We start from the raw sequence: 26,132 nt of genomic DNA, 5'->3' as shown, positions 1-26,132 counted from the left end.
ATTGATTTTGATGCTTATAAACTCACTGGTGTAAAAAATTCTCCCGTGAGCTGTACTTAATTCTGCTTAATTTCTACACCTCTTTACTAGTTCTTGATCCTGGTAACAGCATTCTTGCCATACCCTTGACATGCTCTCTTTTTGGACTTTTTTTTTTTTTTTCCTGATTCTATCTCTACAAACTTTTTTTTAAATATAAAATATACCACTGTAAACATCTCATTTCCTTCCTCCTCCCCACTATGCCTACTGCTCATCTTTTGGATGCAAAAATACCATTAAATCCTTAGCATTACTGGTTTCTAGTATGACATCATTTCTCTCTCCTTCTTTAGTGTTTTGTTCAATGACCTCAATGTTATTCCTTGGGGAACTACTTACTTGGTAGCAAATAAAATGAGTCTTAAATAATTTTCAAATATCACACCAGAAACATTGAATTAATAAGCTATACAAAGGAAGACTATAAAAAGCTAAAAAAAAATCACTTGGGTTTTCATACTTCCTTGTGTTGATTTTTTAATCTTTTTCATTATAGTAAAATGGGAGCCCTAGCTCAATGAACCCACCTCAACCCTGAAACTGTCATGTTTCTTCTTCAAAGTTCCATTAATGAACCAACAGGTAGTAAGGAAATAACCTGCTCCCCCCCCTAAAAAATACAAATCCTTACAACTAAATATGATCCCAAACTGTCATGTTCTTGATAGCTCTGAAATAGGGAAGCACATTTTGTTTCAAAGGACTGAGAAGTTCAGTGATAAAAATAACAAGTAATGTCTGTTTTCTTTTCTCAAAGGGTTAGAATATGTATGCAGAGCATAAATAATAAAAAGGTAGTAAAACAGTTTGGGACCAACTGTGGCCCAGTTACAAGAAAAATCATTATGGCCCACGTTCAAGAGTCTATTCTTTCTTTAATAAGCGCATATAAATCGCATTGACAGTAATGGCAGATATGCTTGCTGGCGGGGGAGAATTAGCACCTAAAAGCCATTATCCACTGCCTTAGAAGACATTAACTGCTGCCTTCTAAACACTCTTTTTTTTCCCTCAGAATTTATTCGAGTTTAATCCTCTGGCAGTAATGTAGCCATCTCTACTATTATACATATATATTGATTATGAAAAAATGAAGGACATTGAAGGAGAAAGATGTTTTTTTAAGGTTCCAAGCATTTAAAAATATAGCATCTTTTCCAGAGACTGAGTGAAAAGAAAGTCTGGAATTAGCAAAATGCCGCTGATCAAAGGATATGGATACACCGGATTGGCAATAATCTCCAACGAGAGACAACCTCCTGGATAGTGTGTTTGCACAGGTATCTTATGATGCACATCCAATCTTTATATACAAACACATAACAATATCAGCTAGTTTATGTTTAATGTTGCTCGGAGTCAAGTTAACTTTCTTGTTCAGAGTCAAGAGTTAAATTTCTGCTACAGAACAAAGTAACACCCAGCCCCATATCAGCTTGTTAGTTCACTTAAAGTTCTGGAGTGTGTGCTATATATGTCAGGTCCTGTATTAGGTAATAAAGAAGCAGTATCATTTTACAAAACTCATGGTTTATTGGGGAAAGGCAGACAAAAAGAGGTAAGGAAATAATGAAATATATGATGACAAAATAACAACAAAAAACTTCTATGAATTTCATAAACAGGATATTGAGTTGTTAAGTATGGGATGGGGGGCCTGAGCTGATATTTAAGTTAAATTTGAAAGATTAAAAGAAGGGATGCCTGGGTGGCTCAGTCAGTTAAATGTCTGACTTTGGCTCAGGTCAGGATCTCATGGTTCATGGGATGGAGCCCCTCATCAGGCTCTGTGCTGACAGCTCGGAGCCTGGAGCCTGTGTTGGATTCTGTGTCTCCCTCTCTCTCTCTCTCTCTCTCTGCCTTTCCCCTGCTTATGCTCTGGTTCTCTCAAAAATATATAAACATTTAAAAACATTAAGAAAAGAGAGAGAGAGAGAGAGAGAGAGAGAGAGAGAGAGAGAGAGAGCCCTGCTAAGAACTGGAGAAGCAGAATGGGGAGTTGGATTCCAGGAAGGGAAACAGGTGCCAAGGGCATTCAGGTGAAAAAGAGGAAGCCATTGTGGCTGGGGAATCAGGAGTACGTGAGATGAGGGGCTCACCTGAGACGGGAAGGAGAGTCACAGGCCAGATACAACACACAATGCCTCCTGATTATATTCTGTAGGCATTGAAGGGTTATGGGCAGGCAGATGCCGTGAGTCAGTGCCTGAACGTGTGTGTTCAATCTCTCTGATGTAGGTATAGTAAACTGGAGACCATTTGAAGTAGGGTGGTTATAGCAAAAATGGAAAAAATAAAAAAAGGTGTATGAAATGAGATAATTTTGCAGATATAATTTGCAGGACTTACCAATAATGTGTAGATGATAGAGAGGAGGGACATTGTAAGCAGAAAGAGTTAGGGGATCCCCAGAAAAAGAAAAATGAGACATAGCTTTCATGACACAAGAGAAGTCATTTTAGCAACCCCCACCCCAGCCAGCTGTTTTCCATGGCCTATGCCTTACCAATTCTACTTTCCCAAACACACTTCTGGCAGAACTTCCAGGGCGATGCCAGAATTACAAAGAAATGCAAAAACCTCAGGAGTTAAGGATTTCAAGGGAACAAATGGAATGCAAAAATTAACAGTTTCTACCAGGCCTGGAAGTGGCCTAAACATATCTGAGACAAAAAAGTCAGTGGCAAAAACTCCCAGTGCTATTTCAAAGACCCTGCATTCCTTACCAGAGACAAAAGCCCAAGACTTCAGCCAGTTTATACTGATCTTGGAACAAGCCCATATTCCGTCCCCCTTGTCTAACAGTTACCTCAGCTTCATTATAATGTTATAGTCTCCATCCAAGGGCAAGCACAAGCTTCATTACCATAACTTACGAGGCATGTATAGGCGTGCTTTCTAAGTATGCCTGAGCAAGCCTTTACCTGCCATGCCAAAGCTCTCCTTTCCAAATATTTATCCTAACCCTAAAAGGAAAGGAATACCTTTCACTCTGTTAAGGGAGTCTCAGTTTTGGAAGTTATTCCCTGTGATCTCCATGTTTGCTGCAAACAAAGTTTCTTTTGTGTGACAAACTGCACCTGGTGTAAACTCTATCTGTAAGTCACCAAGGAGCGAACTCAGGTTAGCTCCATTATAGAATGATGATGCCCAGCTAGCTGGTTTGCTTACATATGGTAAATACTGTTTAATGAAAGACACACTAACATACACACACACACACACACACACACACACACACACACACAAAACACATAGTTCCAGAGTCTTGAGACTGACCAAGTGAGGAGCTGAAACCCAAGACTCCCTGCTTAGGGCTCTTATATAGCTTGTAGAATTTCACCTCCAAGTTCCTAGGGAATCTCTTCCTTTTTAAGCTTCTTTGCAGGCAACTGTTGCCCTCATCACCCTAGGTAAAGTGCAGGCATTCCCATGACTGGCCTGAGCATGTACTGTCGTGTCTTCAACACCTACTTAACAGTACATTTAACTGTAATTTAAAGATGAGGTCAAAACATAAGAAGAAATGCATGAAGAGTGACTAATGCTTTTCCTTACTCTTTTTTTCCTCTTCTGTGATTTCTCACTTGCTGTAAAATTTAATAACAAAACAAAACAATTGCTTTCCTGATTCATGGTGGGCCTCAAGTGGGCTTCAACACTAGAGTGTTTGAAAAAAAAATCCCATTTCTAAACATAAGTCTCAGTGGCAAGTTTCCACTGCCCATTTTGGAAACTTCCCATGCTATGGAAGTCAAGCCTTTTTTATTCTTACAAATTTTTGGCTTTCATGAGATCTTTCACAAAACCTAATCCCCCAAAAATAAATCACCTTGATGAAAATTCACTCAGTAAAGGTAAATTAATGTGAAAATAAAACTGCCTTTAGCTCTGAGCAGCAAGATGCTGAGAGCTGAGGGAAGGAAAAAGTTGAGGTAGAGTACTGGGGTGCAGGGTGAATAATTTGGGTGAATCATCAATATTTACTTGGTTTATATTCCTATTCATCTTTAAACTCTGGAAAGAGCATGTTGGATTTCACTACTGAAAAAAAAAATTTACTACTACAGAGCGGAGGATAAAATCAAATTTCTGCTTTAAGACTTTGGGCAATTTTGAGAAAGAGTAAATGGCAAGCTAATTTACTGAAATACTAGTTTATATTGTGTTCTTCCTTCAATTCTAAAATGCTAGCCAGGTATTTTGCCTCAAAGCGTTTTTCTTGGCAGAGTGGAAGCTGCTGGAAAACAATGCCTTCCTCAATCTTTTGAGAAAGCCTGATTTGCAAGGTTTATCCAGAAAGGGGGAGGGAGAAAGAAAGGAAGGAAGGAAGGAAGGAAGGAAGGAAGGAAGGAAGAAAGAAAGAGGAAGGAAGGAAAAGAGAAAGAGAGAAAGAGGGAGAGAAAGAGAGAGAGAGAAAGAAAGAAAGAAAGAAAGAAAGAAAGAAAGAAAGAAAGAAAGAAAGGAGAGAACAGAGTGTATTTGAGGGCTGATAAAGATGATGGGATTACCACTGACTGGAGATAGGAGAATATTGGTGGGATTTAGAAGTATAACTCATTCCATCATCCTGCTCTCAGCTCAGGGTCAAAGTTTCAGAGAGAATTAGTAAACATAGGGAGACTGGACTGCAGCCCACAGCTCCTGGCAGGAATTAGCAAAGATTCATTCACCCACTTAGGACAGGAGCAACAGGGTTCTTGCAATTAAAAGGACAAAGGACAAAAAAAAAAAAAAAAAAAAAGTGTTTTTGGTGGGAACAAGTGCAGAGGGAAGACAAAAGGAGACTCATATGATCCAAGTTTGGGAATAGGGAGTGGGGGCAAAACAGACTATGATTAAATATCCTGTAAATCCAGAAGAGAGCCCTAAGACCTTGTTGATTTAAATTGTGCTGATTTAAATTGATATAAAGACAATTAAGAAATGTCCCATTTCTTACATACCTGAGTTGGTGGATCAAGATTCATATTATAATTCTAATAATACATGCTGAACAAAAACATGTTAAACAAATGTCTTAGGATATATTTGTCCTCCAAAGTTGGGGATTCTAAAAGGGATTCCTTTTCTTTCAGATCATAAGCCAAACCTCACCAATGACCTATGAATTCCTAATGAAGTCTTGGATGCCAGAATCCCAATATGAACCAGGCAAGGAAATATGAGTAACTTTGCCTTGAAGAGCCAGTCCATGCCCAGGAGCAGAAATAGGTACCTGCAACAGTAGCTTAGAAATGATCCCTCAACAGAGTCAATTCTCTTGGGAGTCCTCCACAGAATAGGTCACTCACTTGTTCCTACATCTACAAGCTACACCCCACAATCATGTAAATATCTGTTATTCTGTTTCCTAACATTATGATTGCTGGTGGTAGATAAATGCCTGGCCATTTAAGTAAACAAAGGAATGTATTTACTGCAAGTTGAAGAAGGCAATTCATTAACTTAGAAGTTTGGTTGGAATCTATGTAATTGAAAATATGTATCTTGAATTTTCTATGAAAATCAGATGGCAATTCATTTAGGGGCCATTTCTGGAATTTTCTTTGTTACACTGATCATATTCACACCCTATTTGTTACTTTTTTTAATATTTATTTTTGAGAGACATAAAAGAGAAAACACTCACCAATGGGGGAGGGACAGAGAAAGAAGGGACAGAGGATCTGAAGGAGGCTCCCCACTGACAGCAGCAAGCCTGATATGCGACAGGAACACACAAACCAAACTGTGAGATCATGACCTGAGCCGAAGTTGGGTGCTTAACCAACTGAGCCACCCAGGTGCCCCTATTCATCACTTCTTAATACAAAATGTGTTGCATTGATTTTTAAAATCATGTTAATGTTGTACATACTTACAACATACTTACGTAATTAAATAGGAATGGGAAGGAAAAGCTAAAGTGAAATACATAAAACTAATTATATTTCAAATGGAGACTATAACTACACTCAAGGAAGGAAATTAGGAAGAAAAGGAAAAAAAGGGAGGCAGGGAAAGAAGGAAGGGAGGAAATAAGCCAAGTTATAACCAAAGTTACTTATAAACTCAGCGTTTAATTTTACCTGCTAAGTCTTAGGCAGTGAGAAATGAGAAGAATCACAAACTAATCCTGAATTTTGTTTTAGTTGGTTTATTAATTGTAGTGGTATAGGCAACTTCAAGTAATCCACACACTATCCTAGATTCATTATTGGGTTGAAGAAATGAGTAACTGACATCACTGAGGGCAAGGATCCCACCATGGAAGAAAGAACATGGAAACACAGAATGGGGGAAGTCAAAAAACAAGGACGTAGATATGGACGTACCACTGGGAACTCATCTTTTCTAAAATATATGTATATGCATGATTATGTGCACATGCATTTTTGTAAACTAGAAACCACTGTTTGGATGATTTAGGTTTTATCAGAAAGAGTAAAAATGAGGAGTTTGTGTCTAAGGTCATGTGTCAGAGGTTGTGAGTAAACAGCTACCCAGGGACAAGGACATGTGAAAACCACAAGGGAACATTCTTTAGTTCCATGTGTGTATTTACATATTCATTCAGGTTTATGTGTATATCCTTGAATATATTTTCCTATCTTTGCCTACTGAAAAGGGCAGGAAACAAAGATACTCCAATAGCATTGAGAGTATCTCAACATCAACCACCCAGATTTTGGTCTCTAATATCAATCTTGACTAAATGAAGACAAAATGGCTGATTCCAGAACTGGGGCATGGTAGGTACAAGCAGTGCCTGGAATATCCTGTTATGACATAAAGTAAGTAAGAAAATGCTAAAAAAAGCAAAACAAAACAAAACAAAACACAAACCTGAAAATGTTGGGGTGGGGCATGTCACAATATAACAAAGACCGACTTCATGGGACTCACACTGGCCCATGGACTCAAACTGGGACCATCTGAGCACCAAAATAATCAAGTAAAGTAATTATAAACTATTTGAGAAACATAGAAACTTGGGTGTCCATACCAATAAGGAAGAAATAAAGGAAGGAAGGAAAGAAGAAAGGATGGGAAGTGCTGGAATTAGAAAATCATTTTGTAACTACTGCAGTAAAGACTGGATCAGGAGAAAATCTTCAATGGATGCTAAATGTAGGGTGAAATTTTGAAAAGACACAGAATATTTTTTATGGTCTTAATGTCTCTCCACAGACAGTTTATTAGTGGAGAGGGAGAAAACATACTGTTCATGTAGTGGAGAAAATGGACAACGTGTTGACCAAGTGGTTAAATTAAATCACCGGTAAAGGACATGGACATCTCATGCCTTCAGACAGGATACTAGAAGGAGGCCACAATATCACCAATGCAGAATTCAACCCAAAAATGCAAACCCTGAATTCAATCGTGAGAAAACATCAAACACAAAATGAGTGACTTTACAGTGATAAAAGGTGGGAGGGTTATATATTTCAAAAATGTCAATGTCACGAAAAGACAAAAAAAAAAAAAAGTTGCTGGAAATGTTTCAGATGAAAGCAGGTTAAAGAGACCCGAAAGCTATATGCGGTGTCCGAGCCCAGGCTGCACACTGTGTAGAGGGGAAACGTTATAAAAGACAACACTAGGTCAACTCACTAAATTGTAATATGGAGAACAGAACAGATAAAAGATATTGCATCCGAGCAACACTTACTGAAGTTGGTAACTCTTTGTTATGTAAGGGTATATATATATATATAATTATTTGTAGAAAATGCACACTTTAATAGTTACGGGTAAAGGGCCATTTTGTATTTAATTTTTCCTCATCTGGTTATGAAAAAAAAAGTGAAAATGTCAAAGCAAATGGGATACAACATTCACAAGAGTAAAGATAGATCAATGTTCTTTGTACTGTTTTTATTTTTGAGGGGTTTTTTGTAAACTGGAAACTATTTGTAAATAAAATTTAGCAAAATATGTTGCACCATACTTTTGTTTCTATCCCTTCTTCATCCACTGTAGTTCAGGACTTAAGACTTTACATCCTAAAGCATATACTACACTGACACAGGATTCATTTTGCTCAAAACATATTCTCTCAGCATACTCTCAGGATTTCCAATCACCTGCAGGTCCACGAAAAATGAACGCCTTGAGCAAACTGACCTATTTGCTGCAAAAGGCCATTTTAGCCCTGTCAACTACCATATAGATGCATGAAACCAAACAAAACTGTCTCCTCAACATTAGTCCGTGTAGCACCATTGAAGCCCTTCTCCCCAGTATGGAATGTTCCCTCACATACTTTTATCATCTGTGTTACTCTCTCTTTAAAGCCTAGTTCAAATGTCATCTATTGCTTTAAGCTATCTTTGAAACCAAGGTCCTCAACCTCTCTTCTGAACTCCAAGATCATAAATTGCTTACATCAAACATTCAGTACCTCATCTACTGCACCAATTGTCAGTTCTTGTGTGAGTTCTTGTGTGTATATCTATTTAGATATAGATGTGTATGTATCTATTAAGATGTGTGTGACATGATGTGTGTGGAAAGTATGTGTTGTAGAGGTTTTGACCACGAGTCAAAAAAACAAATCATCAATAATAGCAATAAAATCAAACCTAGGTCCTCTTCTAAGTTCTGGTAACAGTGGCATTTCAAAGAAACATAAGTCACTTAACCCCTTTGAAACTCAGTTTCCTCATCTTTCTTTTTTTATTAATTTTTTTAAATATTTATTTTTGAGAGAGAGACAGAGAGAGACAGAGCACATGCAGGGGAGGGGCAGAGAGTGAGGGAGACAAAGAATCTGAAGCAGCCTCTAGGATCTAAGCTGTCAGCACAGAACCCACTGTGGGGCTCGAACTCACCAACCACAAGATCATGACCTGAGCTTAAGTCAGATGCTTAACCAACTGAGCCACCCAGGCACCCCAGTTTCCTCCTCTATAAAATGAAAATGCATATGCCCTATCTGCTTCACTGGGTTGTGTGAGATTTGAGACATACTTAGGGACAAAAGAATGTTCCCCTGTGGTTTTCACATATCCTGTCCCCGGCAACTATTTATTCACAACCTCTTGCATATGACCTTAGACACAAACTCCTCATTTCTACTCCTTTTAATAAAACCCAAATCATCCAGACAATGGATGCTACAAAAACAATTCATTCCTCTAAGACCCGTCCTTGACCAAAACTAGTTGAACTTGGGTTGACACTCTTGTCAAAGCCCTGCAAAAATTCTGCCTTCCTTCACCGGGTTCACACAGTTCCTTTAGAACCTTCTCCTGTCTGGCAATTTTGAATAAAGACTTAGGCTAACCACTCTCTGGTTGATTTTCTTTCTCAGAGAATAAAATAATGTAACATTTGCTTTCCAATTGCTAATCCATGACCCAGTTGCATAAGAGTCCCCTCTCAAGAGATTTTAAATATGAAAAAAAGCCCAAACCGAAAACAACAACAAAATAAAAACAAAAGGAAAAAAAATTACTGTACTCTTCCTTGATTCTCTGTGTTGTCAGGCCAGGAATTGGTCCTTTTAAAGCTGTTCAGGTGATTCTGAAAAAAAGTTGCCCCTACATATAGAAAAGAGTTTTGGAGAGCCATAAAAGGCTATTGAATTATAAGATAGTAAAGAGATCCCTAAGTTTGCAGTTTTCTTCATTTGAACTCAGAAATGATTCTCTCAAAAGTTAAAATCCCACACATGCTATTTCCACATTGATAGAATCAACTGATCTCTGATAATGGAAACCCCTTAGGACTGAATGTAGGACACACTTCTCTGCTGCACAAGAACTATCTTGTGCTATGTACTAAAATAATAATTTTAGAGATGTTCTCTAAAAAGGAAAAAGAGTTAACATCCCAGTAGGTCATGTGTTTGGAGTTATTTTCAGCTGAGAGAATAAAGGCACAACACCGATTCCTCTTTCATTCGGTTTCCCTATATCTCTGGGGTGGACTTTTATATGGCTCACCTCAGTTAAGAATCTACATATCAGGGATTGAACCTGACATCCTTAATATTAGAGTTTAACCAACTGAGGTAAATGGCCAGAAATGATCTATTATAGCTTATAATGAAAAAGTGGTTCGGCTGACAGAATGCCAGCACATCTATCAATTTACCCAGACAGTGAAATGTAGAACTTGCTGCTGTTCATTGCCAAAATATATAACAAAGAAATTGAACAGAAATTGGCATGTAAACAATGACTTCAATATTTCATGAGACCCTAAGATATTTATGACCCACAACACTGAACTATATAATGTCTTCTTGAATTATTAAATAGGAAAGAACATGACACAAAAGTAGTGCTTGTTTGAGAGGAAAAAAAAAAAAACATTCAACATGTTCCTTATTTAATGGAATCATTGCTGGAGACATTGGAATAAAAAATGAACTGTGTGTATCAGCTTCAAGTTGTGTAGTTGGTTTTATAGTCACCTGCCAGATATGGGAAAGTCTAAAGCTTCAGCAAAAGCAAAGGCAACGACAACGGGGATTTACCTGTCATGGCCTGTTGGTCATCCACGGTTAACTTTAAACTTTTTCCTCGACGGACCACACGCACTGTGTGCCATTCGTTATCATTGAGGTTATAGCCGGCAAAAAGGGTCTCGGGACCTTTGCCTGTAGGATATGCCAAACAGTCATTATGGACACTCAGAATCAGTCAAGCAAATGAACCTCACAGAGAGTGAGAGAAAGAGACAAAGTAAGGGGGAAGGCACGGGAGAGGGAGGAGAGACAAGAGAGGAGGAAATGAGAGAAAGAGGTGAGAGAGAGAAAGGAGAGAAGAGACTGGCTGGATCAATTTTCAAACCCATTAGAGTCAGAGCAAGCAAGGAAAATGACAAGTTAACAGACATTCAGGTGTGACAATTTAAGAAGAATCTTTAACATTATGCATTGATCAAAGACAAGTGAATGAACCTTGTTGTCATAAATAGGCACAGTCAATATAGCATCAGGAAGCCTCCCAAATTTACACACACTTTTTGCTGTTGTTGTTTCTGTTTTTCCTAAGGAATTGTCTGGTCTTTATAGTTAACACTTTTTCGCTAATGAAGTAGATAGCAGTCTTGTAACCTCTGACTTCGGGGAGAGAGCAGACCTTAAGTAATTAGCTAAGCATCTTCAGGCTAGCGCAACTGGCTGATTAGATTCTGGTGAGGAGACTGCTCTGGGCACTATATTGTGTAACAGCTGCTCTTCACTCTTACATCATGTACCTCCAATATTCACCAAGTTCTTAAATTTATGGAATGTTGTGTCTAAAAACTAAGTCCAGTGAAGGCACAGAAAATGGGTTTAGATAGGAGTACTGACTCTTAGGAAATGAAGAAGAAAAAGAAGTCACAGCCAATAAAGGTCCGAGTGATGAGTCGGAAGGAAAATAAAGTGAGACTAAACAGCACTAGAGGGAAAGGATTCCCAGCTGAGGACCAAAAGAAAATTAACCACCTGGGAGAGTAACTGCCAGTGAATCTATTAAATCTATGCAAATTAATTTATAGAGGCTTAGAACAGACATACTATTTCAGAAAGTTGTTTTATGGAAATCAGTGAAATGAGAAACTTAGACAAACATCCTTTTGCCACTTAGAAACAAAGAAAGGAAAAAAAAACCCACAAACCTTTAATATAACTTGAAAAAATTTTTAAATTAAAATAAAACATCTCTACTAATCTGATACTATGATTCACTAAGAAAAAATCATGAAAAGTTTTTAAAGATACATTATTTGGTGATGGATTTTTCCCCTGTGTGTTTTGCAAGGACTGGAATTTGTTGGTAAACTAAAGTAATGAAAAAAGTGACACCGTTGAATTTCATCAACTGATTCAGGATCAGGATTGGCTTCACAATTTCTTCAACCAAATTCTACCAGCAAAACCAATCAATGTCCAAGGATCTTAGGAGAACACAGAAAAGTCAAGGAGAAGGAGGAAGAAACAAAGAGAGAGGGAGAGAGAGAGATAGTAAGAAAACCAAGTGGAAGAACTTCAGTAGTCGATCCAACAAGAGATTGTTTGCTTCTGGCACTGCTGGCTATCCATCCAGCCCTGACTTCTCTCTTAGGATGTTACTGATGTAAATTCTGCCTTCCGTGGTTGAGTATTCTCTGGGGCTTAAAGTGAACCAGGGAGATAAGCTAAACTTTGCAGTATGGACTGCTTCATGTCTCTAAAGGAAACCATCATGAAGGTTACAAAGAATCTTTTTCTGTTTCTTTAGAGAAGAAAATTACACATTTTCTTTAAATTACACATCCAATCCAGATACATGAATAAAAACTAGTCTGGACAGAATAGTTCTGAAAGATTGATCACTAAATAACTAGAGGAAGCCTGTTAGTTCGGCAACTGCAAAAAAAAAAAAAAAAAAAAAAAAAAGCATTGAGGCCAATGTTGAAAGCAAGTTCCACGATCAAAGGAACTCTTTCTAGTTTCAACAGTGAAGAAAGAAGCGCTTAATAACTCTGCAGAATCTTAGTATCCTACTGGCAGCAAGGGTCATTCTTAGTTTTGATCTTTCAAAAGAGAATATATCATGTTAAAGCTATTTTTATAGGGAAGACTTTTTTTTTTCCTTAGAAATGTGTCCTTTTGAAGCAGCTTCACTCCCATTCTCTTATTTTTAAAAGTGTTTTGTCAAGAAAAAGAAGCTTAAGGGTGATATCATCATTATACCCCATTCTGGGCTTGATCTTCCTCTTAAGTCATAATGCTTAATCTATGAAACAACTATTTCCATAACAACAGGCACAAAATCCAATTAAAAATAACCCTTTGGTTCATAAAAATCTCTGTGGGCCAACTTCAAGCTCCTTTCTTGCATTATTAAAAATGTGGAGAGATTGATTTTGGAAGACAAGGTTTTAAAAAATGCACTTAATATTCTCAGTTCAAAACAATGTTATCTATGCACCTTGAAGTGTAATGGAGAGTGCACTGGCAAGAAGTTAAGAATTGTGGTTGCTAGTCCTTGATTTGCTACTAAGGAAAGTAGTTGGGGGCTGGCAAATGCTTACTGTGTTCCAGGCATCTTATCTGTTAACTTATTTCATCTTTACATTGTTATCCTCTTGTAGATGTGGCACTGAAGTCCTAGAAAACAGAAACTTTTTGGGGCGCCTGGGTGGCTCAGTCGGTTAAGCGTCCGACTTCAGCCAGGTCACGATCTCGCGGTCCGTGAGTTCGAGCCCCGCGTCGGGCTCTAGGCTGATGGCTCAGAGCCTGGAGCCTGCTTCCGATTCTGTGTCTCCCTCTCTCTCTGCCCCTCCCCCATTCATGCTCTGTCTCTCTCTGTCCCCAAAATAAATAAACGTTAAAAAAAAAATTAAAAAAAAAGAAAACAAAAACTTTTTGCCCCAAGGTCACAGGGCTAAAATGTGATAGAAAAGTGTTCCATCCTAGGTCTGACTGACCAAAGTCTGCATGTTTTCCCCTGCATTAGCCTGCCTCCCAGCTATACCTTTGGCTAGAAACTTCTCAGTGTCTCTACATTTAAATGAATAGATGGAGACGGGAAAGCTGCTCTTTGTCATGGCTTCCACCTTGCTCTACAGAATGATTACATGTCACGACATCTGACCCATCCTCTACATAAGTTATGGAGGAAGGAAATCTCTAAACAGAACACCACAACTCTAAAAGGTACTACAGGAATGATACAGAGGGAGGGTCATCATTTTGGGACTGAGTCCACCCATAATCAGCAATTTGCTAGAACATTTAGCTTCTGTTGGTCTCAGCAACCTTATTTACAAAAGGCAAGAGATGATGTAGATGATCTCCATAATGCCTTAGAGATCTCACATTCTCACATTTAAAACATATGGAATTGGTAAAGAAAGGTGGCTTAACTGCTGTAATTTTGAATTTGAGAGTCATTTAGTCATTTGTCCTCTTCTCAAAATTTTAATGGCAATATTATAGTCACTAAGACCATGAATGATCAGAATTCCTTTTGAGATTTCCTCTTTTGGGGGATATCAAAATATTGGAAGTAACATCTTTCTCCCAGCATGAATGTGAGTATTATCGACTGAATGTTCATGTGTTGAAGCCCTACCCCCTAATGTGATGGTATTAGGATGTGGGCCTTTGCAAGGTAATTAGGTTTAGATGAGGTCATGAGGGTAGACCCAATGATAGGATTGATTCTCTTATAAGAAGAGACATTACAGTTCTTTCTCTCCATCATGCAAGGACACAAAAAGAAGGATGGCCATCTGAAAGCCAGGAAGAGAACTCTCACCAACTACCAAACCTGCCAATGCAGTGATCTTGGACTTCTCTGAGTCTAGAACTGTGTGAAATTAATGTTTGCTGTTTAAGTGACATAGTCCATGGTATTTTGTTGTAGGACTCTAAGCAGACTTAGTAAGCAATAATTTAAAGATTTTAAAGAAAGTCCACAGCATTGTTTCCATAATCATTCCTTATGCTTTATAGAGAGTTAAAATTTATTTCTATTTTTACACTTGATCCTTACTGTAATCTATTATTTAAGCCATAGAGTTACCCCCGCCCCCAATTTTTTAGTCAAGAAAGAAGACTTAAAAAGGTCAAGTGTATGATTATAAGTCTCAGAGGCAGTAAGGACTGGAATTAAGACTGAGATCTTGAGATTTTCCAAGCCCCTTCTAGTGTCCTTTCCACAGGCCCCCAAATGATGTGCAGACAATAAGAGGTGCAATGTGGCTGAATGACAACAGCCAGTATTTAACCAGACTGAATCAAAAGTCAGCTCTATAAGATAAAGCTACATTAAAGAATTATAGAACTAGAAGGGACGTAGGAGGTAGAGAAGCTCACGGAGCCATCTACAAACATACAATTTGAGATCCAAAGCAATTAGATGATGTTCCACTGTTCATATGAAGAGTCCAAGTCCCTAGACTGGCAGTCTAGTGAGCTTTCTGTAAATCATTCTCCCATTATATTATGCAGAACTAGACTGAACTTCTTAAAGGACACCAAGATCTGACTACGATTCAGTTCCCGACTACAATTGGTTCTCCATCTAAGGTTAAAGGCAAGAATAAATACTGCTTCTTTTCAACAGGAGTTAAGCTATAAGTGTTTTCTAGTTGGTGATATTCACCAGATTTTCTGGTGACTCTGCAGCTAAAATTCATGAATTTGCATACATTTAAGTTTATTAATTACAAATGGAAGTAGACACAATAAGCATTTCAGTTTTCCTCAGTCTGGTTCAACTTGATTGTCCTTTCACAACCTACCCATGTATGAGGTTCTTGTGTCTCTATAATTTTACTCCTAAGAAGGGTTGAAGATAAGGGCAACTTGAGGAATAGGAGAGGAAGGGGTGTGTGTGGGGGTGAGGGGTAGAGTCAGTAGTCAAATAAATCCTCCTTTGAAATCTACTACTTTTACAGAGCCTTGATTTAACCACTAGGAAATACATTTAATAAAGGATGATGTCTGTTTTTGACCAGATTAGTAACCACATTTGCTAATGACTTTTCAACTCCAATTTCACTACAGCAGGGGATGGTGGAGAAAATTGGATTTTTTCCCTAGGGCTGTCATCAACTAATTATGTCATCTTAAGTAAGTCATTTATTTTTCCTGTTCCTCACATTTCATCTATAAAATGAGGATACTTGGTAAGACCATGTCAAAAATGCTCTCCAATAACCCAACCTGAAAATTCTGTCATTCTTGGAAGGGAGAGACATGGCCCGCGCTATTTTCTAACCTTGTGGCAACATGAAAGAGTGCAATATTATAGTGAAGTTCTCTAAATTTGTGAGATTTAATTATTATCTTTGTTTATTTCACCATTTTTATGTTGATATGCATAGACAGAGGAAACAGAGAACTTCAGAGAGTTATTGTAGACCTATTACTCAAGTCAAATGGATCCAGTAGGACAATATTGATGTATGCCAGCAAATGGGTCTATTAACTTATGTAGTCACATTTTAAGGAGAACTGTTTTTGTCAACTTGGCACTGCTCAAAATTTAGCACCGAATAATCAGTACATGGTCAGTCAGGAGCAGGAAATACACTTTTCCATGTACCAAGATATGTCCTTGCTTTATGGACAAGTTCACTTAGGAAACAAAATCACAGATCAGAAGGTGATTTTGTAAAATAGCGATCTTTAAGAAACTCTTTCTTTTAACTGTGGTAAATTATTCTCTCCTCAGTTTAAAATATTAGATCAGGGATGGGCAGTGTGGGAGACTCTGACCCAGTCTCCCTCTAAGCTTGCCTTATTCAGAACAAATATAGGGTAAAATGTGAAAATCCAGGAGCTAAGCTGGGCCAGTCGTTTTATTATTATTTTTTTAAATCAATGAAATTATTCTTTAGCCACCTGTAATCTTGCATAAAGAATATAGAAACGATGTAAAGTGGCAGCTGTCCTGTTTAAAAAGCAGTCTAGGGCCGCGTGGGTGGCACTGTCGATTAAGCGTCCAACTCTTGATATCGGCTCAGGTCATGATCTCACAGTTTGTGAGTTCAAGCCCCACATTGGGCTGTGCGTTGATGGCACGGAGCCTGCTTGCGATTCTGTTTCTTCTTCTCTCTGCCTCTCACCCACTTGTGCTCTCTCTCTTCAAATAAATTTAAAAAAATTAAAAAATGAAGCTGGCTAACTTGGTCCCAAGGCAGCAGCCAGAACACCTATGAATCCAGCTGGCTCGTTTCTCCCTTTAAGAAAAAGGATGATTTTTTTAATCAGAAAACTTGAGAAAGGCTTTTAAAAATCATTTGCAAGTAACCCTTTCCTTTAAAATCAGATTTGATTAAAAAGAAAAGATTCATAAATCATTTATGAATTTAAAAAAAACCCTATTCTTCCAGAACATTATTTATTATGTATATCAAGGACCAGAGGTATCCAAAGGTACCATTGTTAGTTTATGTGCATTATCAGTCCTCTTGCATGAGTTCTCAACACACCCTTGATTGTAAAATACAAATTTATAGGCTCTCATCTGAAGATTTTGTAGGCCATTTCCTTGTAGGTCATGTGAGTTATGGAATAGATTGCCTTTCCTTATTTCTAGCCATAAGGAAACCAAGATTTAGGATTTGCACTTAATTTGATCAACTATATTATTTTCTTGTCTTCTTTCTTTCTTTCTTTCTTTTTCTTCATATTGTCTTTTCTCCACACTGAATTATTTAAAAATATTTCTTAATCATTTTAATTCTGTTTGAAAGTAGGGGGACATAAATCAATAAGTGAATTTATTTAATAAAGAAAGGAATAGCTTCTAAGAGATGTACAGATAATTAATCCAACTCTTTAATTTTACAGATAGTTCCATGGGAGGTTAGTCTGTCTAGACCTCTCTCTCTCTAATCTATCTATCTACCTATCTCCAACAGGATTAAATGAACCTCTACTGACCAATATCAGGTTTGTTTGCAAGTGTATTTTAAATTTATTTTCATATTTGTGATGAATATTTTTTGAACCAAAATATATATAGCAAAATACATATAATAGTAACTTTAGATCCTTTTTGGAAGAAAGCCTTGTGTGGAAATGTTTTGTGAACTAATTATACTAGTTTTTGAAAGTGGGGGGAAAAGAGTAAAGAGCAATAGAGAGGAATCAAACAAAGCTAAGGAATCTATGAAGCAACGTGATCAAAGATGTTTAGTACACTAAAATGACAACTGTCTCCGGAGTTAAAAGATGGATGTGGCTGGAGAAAAGCAAGCCCATACCTATTATATTTTGATTTTTAAAACACTTAGACATGTGGGCCACAAAGCTGAGATTCCTACATACCCTTTAGGTCATTAGCTCTATTTGTACATTTTAAAGATGTTAACTACATAAGTGGAGCATCTGTATCAGCTACACTATTTCTTAGTAGAGTTCAAACCAATTGGCTCTGGATTTCCTTTTTGTTGACTTAAACATCAAATGTAAGTAATTTCTATTTTATAACCTTATCTTTTCATTGGAGTAGTTAATCTTCTCACTCAAGCCATTTATTGAGCATGGGGATTTTCATGGGTGCTTCTGCAAAGCCATAACCTAGCAATCTACATAGATGACAGGCAAGTGGGAATCCACTTTGCCTTTTGGAAATGATCAACCTACTACCTCCATTTTATTGAGAACAGGTTGTGTCTTTTCAACTACAGCTGGAGAAAGGCATTATGTAAAGTGCATCCTAAAGTTTTCATAGCTCTGTTATTTAAAAAGAAAAAATCTAGTGTTGCCATACATATATAAATTGGTTCTATATTTACACAAGTGTTCAATTATTCTTTAGATCACTAAACTACCTATAGCACCCAGTAATTGAATTAGGAGTTATAGCACCACAGCATCTCAGAATTATGAAATTTTAAAACTGAATGGTCCATATTGGGTCTGTTGTCTACCCTATTTAACAACTCTTATTCATTCTGGATTATGTGGCACTCACACCCTATTATTTTAGTTTAAAAATTACTTTGTGTGAAACACTGATCTCAGCATGTGTATGTCCAAACTTAGATTCTCAAGATGCTTGCATTCTAATCAATCAGGTGGTCAAAACACTTTTTCTGTAATGGGCCAGATAGTAACTATATTTGCTTTCCAGGATGTGGTTGTCATTACAATTACTCAACACTGCCATTGTATGGTCAAAGCACCCATAGACTACACAAATGGTGTGGCTTTGTTTCAATAAAAACAGGTATTAAAAGAGGCAGCCCTCTGTGTGCTGGAGTTTATGCTGTATTTATGTGTAAAATACACATAAATAAATAGACAATTTAAGTCCCCTTATCTCATAGACTTTTACATTGAGTATTAAAGAAAGAACTAATGGAAATATATTTAAGAACTTATTAGTCAGTGGACCTGAGTTTTAGAATCAGTGTTGCCATTAAATCTAGCATAACACAAATTATGCTAATTGAGTCTTCCTCTTAATGCTCCTGGTTTGAGTTTTCTTATCAGTAAAACAACAACATAACAAAACTGAAAGCAATTTAAAAAGCTTTTAAATGGCATAAGCCAATTGTAAAGCCTCTTTTTCTTTTTTTTAAGTACACTCTACACCCAACATGGGGGTTCAAATTCACAAACCTCAAGATCAAGAGTTACATGCTCTACCTACTGAGCCAGCGAGGCGCCCCAAGACCACCAAATTCTAAAATTTAGTTACTTTTCCTGGCTGTACAAATTTAGAACAGCAGCTTTTATTAAAATGCATGATATCTGCAAGCGTGTGCATATAAAATTAGGTGTCTACATATATCCACATTTCTGGATAGTAACAAGTTTCATTTGGCAGTTGACTTTGAGGACAGTAACCTCTGGTGCGAGGCAGGAGCCAGTGGAAAGATGGAAACAAGCCTGTCACTGTGACAATAATGGGAAGAGAGAAAAGCAGGAGAAACAGGCTAGCACCACACTGCTTGATGCCTGAGTCATGGCTCCTGGCAGCAGCCCTCCTACTTGTAAATGACAAGAGGATGTGTTTCTCAGGTTGTAATTATGACACCTTCAGCCTGCTGTTTGGTTTTGCCTTTAGTTTCTGGTTTTAAAATAATTACTTTAAAAAATAATCCAACCTCTGCTTAAAGAGGAGGAGGAGGAGGAGGAGGAGGAGGAGGAGAGTAACTCCTCATTAAATGTTTCTATTTTATCTTTCTCCATGCCTAGGTATTGGGCTGGGAGCAAAATTCTTTTGTTTTTATTTATCACTGTGAATCAGCTAGGGAATTTAATTAAAAATTAATGTTAGACACAGGTAAATTGCACTTCCAAATTCTTCTATTGCTATTTACTAACATTACCAGGAGAAGGACCAACATAATAATTTGCAAGTCTGGCGCAAACTGAAAATGTGGGGCTCTTGTTCAAAATGAGAATTTTAGGACAGTTACAGCAGACCATGAATTCAAGCACAGGTCCTTCTAAGCCTAGGGCCATGGGTAACTATGCAAACTGCATGCTGCTGAAGCCATCCCCGATGCGAAGAATTAAGTTTTGTGCTTATTTATTAAGTTTCATTTAGCTCTATATTTGGAAATATGCAGACAAGGCTGGAAGCAAAATATTTCATTTATTCCCTTAAGAGGAACCGTTGGGTCACCTTCCCCATCCATTGGCACTTAATGGCAAGGCCTCTGGAGTATCAGAGGAGTTGTCTCAGAGCTGTCCTACCTGCCGGGCCTGGTGCCAATCAGGACTTGGACTTGGTGACAGAGTAATAATCCTCCTAACAGCCATGAGGCTGAGCTACCTGCCAAGCCATGTAACTCCTCCCTCTTCTCCCTCCCTCTTTAACGTCTCCTCACATGCCTGACAACTCTTCAGAATGCCTTTATGAACAGCTACTGGCCTTTTCTGTACAAGCAAGGTGATGTTTATAGAGTCCTAAGGATAGACACATTTCCTTATATTGTAAGTATTGGAAACACCCTTCCCTAATTAAAAAGTACTTTGGCTAAATAATGTAAAGCCAGACTTTGAGCTTCAAGATGTTGGTTTTTCAAAAATGAAAATGAATAACAGAAGAAAGGCATTTTATAAACTATTTTAATTTCTGTGGAGAAATAAAACAGTCACATGCTAATTAATTACATTTATCTGTTTTGTTTAGATTATTATTTAAATCTGTCCTTGTGGGTTTTTTTTAAGTTTATTTATTTATTTTGAGAGAGAGAGAGAGATCTCATGAATTGTGAGATCATGACCTGAGCCAAAACCAAGAGACAGACACTTAACTGGTTGAGCCATCCAGGTGCCCCTGTCCTTGTGTATTTATAAGTGCTAGAATGTGTATATCTTGGTCTAGTGCATGTGTTCTGGACTCCCAGGTTGAGTTTTTATCCGCATTCCATAAGTTACCAACTGTGTGAATTTGGGTAATCTATTAAAGTTCTCTGGGCCTCAGTATTTATATCTGTAAAATAAGCTAGTAATAGAGATACTTTACAACACAAATAGATTTAATGCATTTGAGTAATTTAAAGCAATGACTATTACACAGTAAGTCCTCAGTTGTGGTAATAATAAATAATAATAATACCACTATTATATTGTCACTATTATTATTATTTTCCCTTCACTGTGCTTAAAATTTCAAAGAAAATATACTATATCTATGGCTTAGGGCCTTGAATGTACAGCTATTCACTAAATGTATATTGAATGGGTGTACTTGTTTAGAGTTTGTTGGATTGTGTGTGTGTGTATGTGTGTGTGGTAGATGAAATATCTCTTGATATTGAATTAAGCCAAAGAGTTAAAGAAAAAGAACTCCATTAACTTTTAATGCTTACATTCACTAGAAGTGTTAGGAAATAAGAAAGCTTCATCCCTTTGTTGTCATATTTGGCAGCATGGAATCCGGTAAGTCATACAGTTGGAGAACTTGGCTAACTCAGTTATCTGGCTAATTATTTGGACAGATTTTTTGATCAGTTCCCTTGAAAATAAATTTAATATTGTGTAGAGCCTGGGAGAGCAAAATGACCTAAGGCTAGCAGTCACTAACTTCCAAATGCAAAGAAAATAGTTGGTTCAGGAATTGAGGGATTCAAGAATTAATGAGTAATTATAAGAAAACATGGGCCTTGTCTGCAAAAAGATCCAACCTTGAAGAGCTGCTGGAAACACCCTACAGAGACTCATCTGCCATTTTCCTAACTCACACCAAGGACATTCTACTATCTACAAAATAAACTTTAGTATATGTAGCTGTCTCCCCTTCTGCTCCATATCTAGCTTTATATCATAGCTCTAGGCAAATGAATCAACAAGGTTTAAGTCATCTAGTAGAAACAGTTAGCCTCTATAGCTTTCACATTGATTGTACCCATTTATGACAGACCAGGATAAATATCTCAATGTAAATAATTTTCAATGAAAAACATACATTTGAAGAAATATAAATTACCTTTTAAGAATATAATTACAACACAGTAAAAATGAACACAAATTATATAAATACATTGTTCAAAGAATGTTTTAAAATAGTTCACCTTAAATCTAATCTAGCTCAACTGGCAAGTTTAGGAAGAAGTATAATAAAATATACCCAATACACTGAAAGAAAAAATTTGGACTGTGACTTTATTTTAAGGAAAAAAGATCATTTCCAAGAAATGCTTATCACATAATAGGATAGCTTGCAGGTATAATTAAGTACTAAATAGTTAATGTAATTTTAAGTAAGAATTATGAACAGAAAATGTATTCAGCATTGGTGTAACATGAAAAGGATTAAATTGATTTATACTGATACTGATTTAACACATCTTATGCAATACTTACAAAATTTCAAGCTATCTGAATGAAAAAAATGAAAAAAAGCATACAGACATTGAGCATTTGGAATTTTATAAATATTTGACTAAATATTTCACTAAAAAGCATGGGTTTAGAGTAAAAAAAAACAGAGATTACTTAATTAAATATAACATTACTCACCAGAATACACTATTATAATAGTTATAGACTTTTGTTTTATGAGAAGGCCAAGGAGAAGGCATATTTTTTTCATATTACAAGGAAAGATGGCTTTACCTGTATTTTATTTTCCATATCTTGTTAATGTAAGTCCATTGGAATATCTTTAAATACAAGATTGAATTTATAAAATTTAGCTCTCCTTCAGTATTTTTGGGGTATTCTTGAACAAACTTTCTCCACAAAATAAAAAGTATATTAGAATATTAAATTTCAGTCCCTGCCTTTGTTAATTTATTTATCCCCTTCCTTTCTTTTCCTTGGGAAGCCATTATGATGCTTGAAAATCTGTTTTTCAGTATTTGTCTTAAACATTACAAAGCTATTTTTTTTAATAAAAAATATTCTAAGAAATATGATAGGAAATGTTTTATCTTTAGAACTCTTGAACTGTAGTATCTCATTTATTGTGATCTTTTTTCTTTCCTCAATGACTGCATCAAAAAAGGTAATGGACAAGTAACACATGATAACTTATTCATCCATGATATAAAAATTGGAATAATAACACACATTTTCCCAAGCAATGATAAGATTATTTATTAAATCCTTCTTTACATTGAATTTTAATAATGCAATAACAGACAGTGCTAACTTAATTGTTTTCTTTTATCATCATTAGCTTACTTATTTATCAGGCTAACTTTTTAGTCATTGATTGCTATGAATTAGTCATTGAGTGGTATGATTGTATTTAACCACTATTGTAGTAACAAGGAAACTATTGTGATTACTCCTATATTTGAAGGTGTCTTTGGGTCAAAATCTTCTAAAATGAATGGCCTGCTTTCCTATGATCAAGTGTTCTTAAAAGGTGCTTGTCCCACTATAGCAAGTTATTAACAATTGAATCTTATGCCACATTAACTTGCTTAATTTGAGGAAACAGTACTTGCAGGTTCCTTGGAGCTAGTCAACCAACTGCTAGAAGGAATGTTATGTCCGTGTGCTTGTTCTAGTCAATCTTCCTATGAAAAAGTTATGTTAGGTAGGCTTCCGCTTAGTGGGTTACAGTCAAGGATAATTTATAGCAATGCATCTGTAAGTATCTTTTCAGTCAAAATTATTCCAATATGGTCTGTTTCTCAAGATCTTGCTCACAGATGCTTCCAATCAGTTTTAATTTGACTGCTCTGAGATAACTGATGAATCATAATGAAACTTACTTGTGTACATATATGTTTCCTCTCTATTTATCTTTCTTCAACCTGCTCAATAACCTGGACCTACTTTATATTACTTTGGCATAAAATATAACCTAAGCAGTAGATTAGGTTGTGAAATACTACATCTCATAGTCATATTCTGAGTATACTGTTTACAATTTGTTGCTAAAAGAAAAGGTTGCAAATGACCATGATCCTATACCTATATTTTTAAAGAAACACATATTACACAGTGTGCTATATATTAAGTATGTAACATGCAAAGTATTATGTGTTATAAAGGAATTTAAAATATGAATGAAATACTTCTCTGAGCACTGAAATGGTCTCTTTTATATTTTCCATTTCCTCTAGCTTCCAAATATGAGTATTATTTCTAATTAGGAGCCAAGCATTGCTTGAAAAGAGACTCATTTGACTATTTTGTAACTCAACATTGGTGGGAAATTAGTCTCCAAATACATTTAAAATATACAAACCATAATACAAACATATGTTGTAGTATAAACCTAGATTGTCCTAAATAATGGTGGGATTGGTTTCCATTGTATCTTAACAAAGCCTTTACTTTTATTTGCCTTTCATTGCATATTTTAAATTGGTAGAGTAGAAAAAAACACTGTAGAAAAATTAGAATGTATGGATGATGAACAAAAATAAGACATGAAAAATTACCCACAATCTGTATAAGCAGGAACAATAAACATTTTGAGGGATATTTTTACAGAAATACTGCAGAAAAGCCATTTTGTTATGGTGGTTGTCAATTTTGCAGTTGGCACTCAAAAAATAGGAGATACCAATTATTTCTTTACTGCTTACTGTTTGAGCTAATTTTCCTCCATTGAACAGTTTAAAGAATTGGCCGATTACCCAAATATTATTTTTGACAGTGTAAAGCTTCTATATTGATTTATTGGACTGAATCTTCAAATAAAATAATTTAATTTATAAATGTATTATTAAGATACTTCAAGAATCTCATCACCTATACTGTCACTTTCAGAATTCTATGTGGTTATTATTTCTATTTTATTACTTTTTAATATTATTGTAATCAATATCATGTTCTACCTCCATTTTGATCTATTTCAACACTATGAGGTGAATATGTATGTATTCCAAGGGGATTTGCATAACTTATTAAATCATTTATTTTTTATTTTCTTTTACTGGACACCTTCATAATGCATGAAAAATCAGTAATACCAATTTTAAGTAATGCCATTATAGTATATTAGTTCTATAATATTTGGGTTTGAATTTTCACATGGATTCTTTGGATTTTCTAGTAGTGCACATTTATTTACACTGGAAATTTTTTGATTTCCAAAATAGGTTGATATTTTCCATGTATCTGACAATTTAATGAGTGCCTATATTCACAGGCTGCCTATATTCTTTGTATGCAAAATTTTTAAAAAGGGAATTGATAATTCTTACCCTCAATCCTATTTCCAAAGGAATTTTAACTGTAATAATCATCCATAGAAAAAGGCAATTGACTTTGAAATTTAATTTATTTCAATAGTACTATGCACAAAATATTTTCAGTCTAATTTTACAGATGTCCTGGGAAGGGTGATGGGAGGGTGAAGAATTCTCACAACTATATAAGTGATTCATTCAAAGAACAAATAACAACAAACAAATAATCCAATATTAAGTGGAATAAAAATAATGGTAATTTAAATACTGTTAGGATTTCTTACTTTACCTTTGGGGAAACTGTTTTCATAATGCACTTCTTATCCATCTTGCTCTTTGCTCCCATTGGTAACAAATGAACGTAATGGATAAGAGTTCTGAGCATACTGAACATTTCAATCCTCAAATTCTTTGATGGCCCCATTCATTACCCCCACCCCCAATTTAAAGAGCCTTCCCCAGCTGACTTATACACCACATGTTAGCCAGTTCTATGTTGAAGAAATTGTAATCCTCACGGGCATAATCCTTATGGGTAAAGTGAAAACACTTTAAATCACATACCCTAGAGAAAAGATGCTTGTGTGGAAAATCTGCTGTTCTTGTATTCTTTTGAGGAGAGTATATTATATGGGCCTCAGCCCCTGCTCTGATCACAGCTGAATGGGTTACCAGTTGGCATCTGCCCTCAAAGCTAAATCTGGTCAGTAGCTTATGAAGTGATATTATTTGAAATTTCTACTCAACAGCATATGAATAAGTAGTGAATCCACTAGGTTCTCTTTCTAGGGGATTTTGAATACATAACCTACATAGAGACAATGGTTGGTAAAAGAGTAGCACAAAGCCGAAGGACACAGAGAACAGAAGCCATGAGGGAAGAGAGGAAACGCTACGAAGAAGCAGAAGACATGAAAAAGTAGAAGCTACAACCAAGCTGAAGCAAGTCAGTGTAGAGAACAGGAATAGCTGGAGTACCAGAAAAAAAGACAGATGATAATGTAGTCACCATGATGGCACAACATTGAGAAGGGAGCCTTAGTGGTAGCAGA

General features: G+C 36.3%; 1 protein-coding gene across 20 annotated transcripts in view; it reads right to left on the bottom strand.

Annotated features, from left to right (window-relative positions):
• Positions 1–26,132, bottom strand: part of NRXN1 (neurexin 1) — a 1,142,850-nt gene that overhangs the window by 586,992 nt on the left and 529,726 nt on the right. For all 20 annotated transcript variants that reach the window (XM_086701118.1, XM_086701120.1, XM_086701129.1 and 17 more), the window contains one exon: positions 10,514–10,636. In XM_086701118.1, coding sequence (XP_086557244.1) covers positions 10,514–10,636 — 123 coding nt within the window. The remainder of the gene's footprint in view (positions 1–10,513; positions 10,637–26,132) is intronic.

The sequence above is a fragment of the Puma concolor genome, chromosome A3 (genome assembly GCF_028749965.1).
Source record: "Puma concolor isolate L17-30 chromosome A3, mPumCon1.1.hap2, whole genome shotgun sequence".
NCBI lineage: Eukaryota > Metazoa > Chordata > Mammalia > Carnivora > Felidae > Puma > Puma concolor.
The sequence above is the reverse complement of the archived record's forward strand: the minus strand, read 5'-3'. Positions and strand labels throughout refer to the sequence as shown.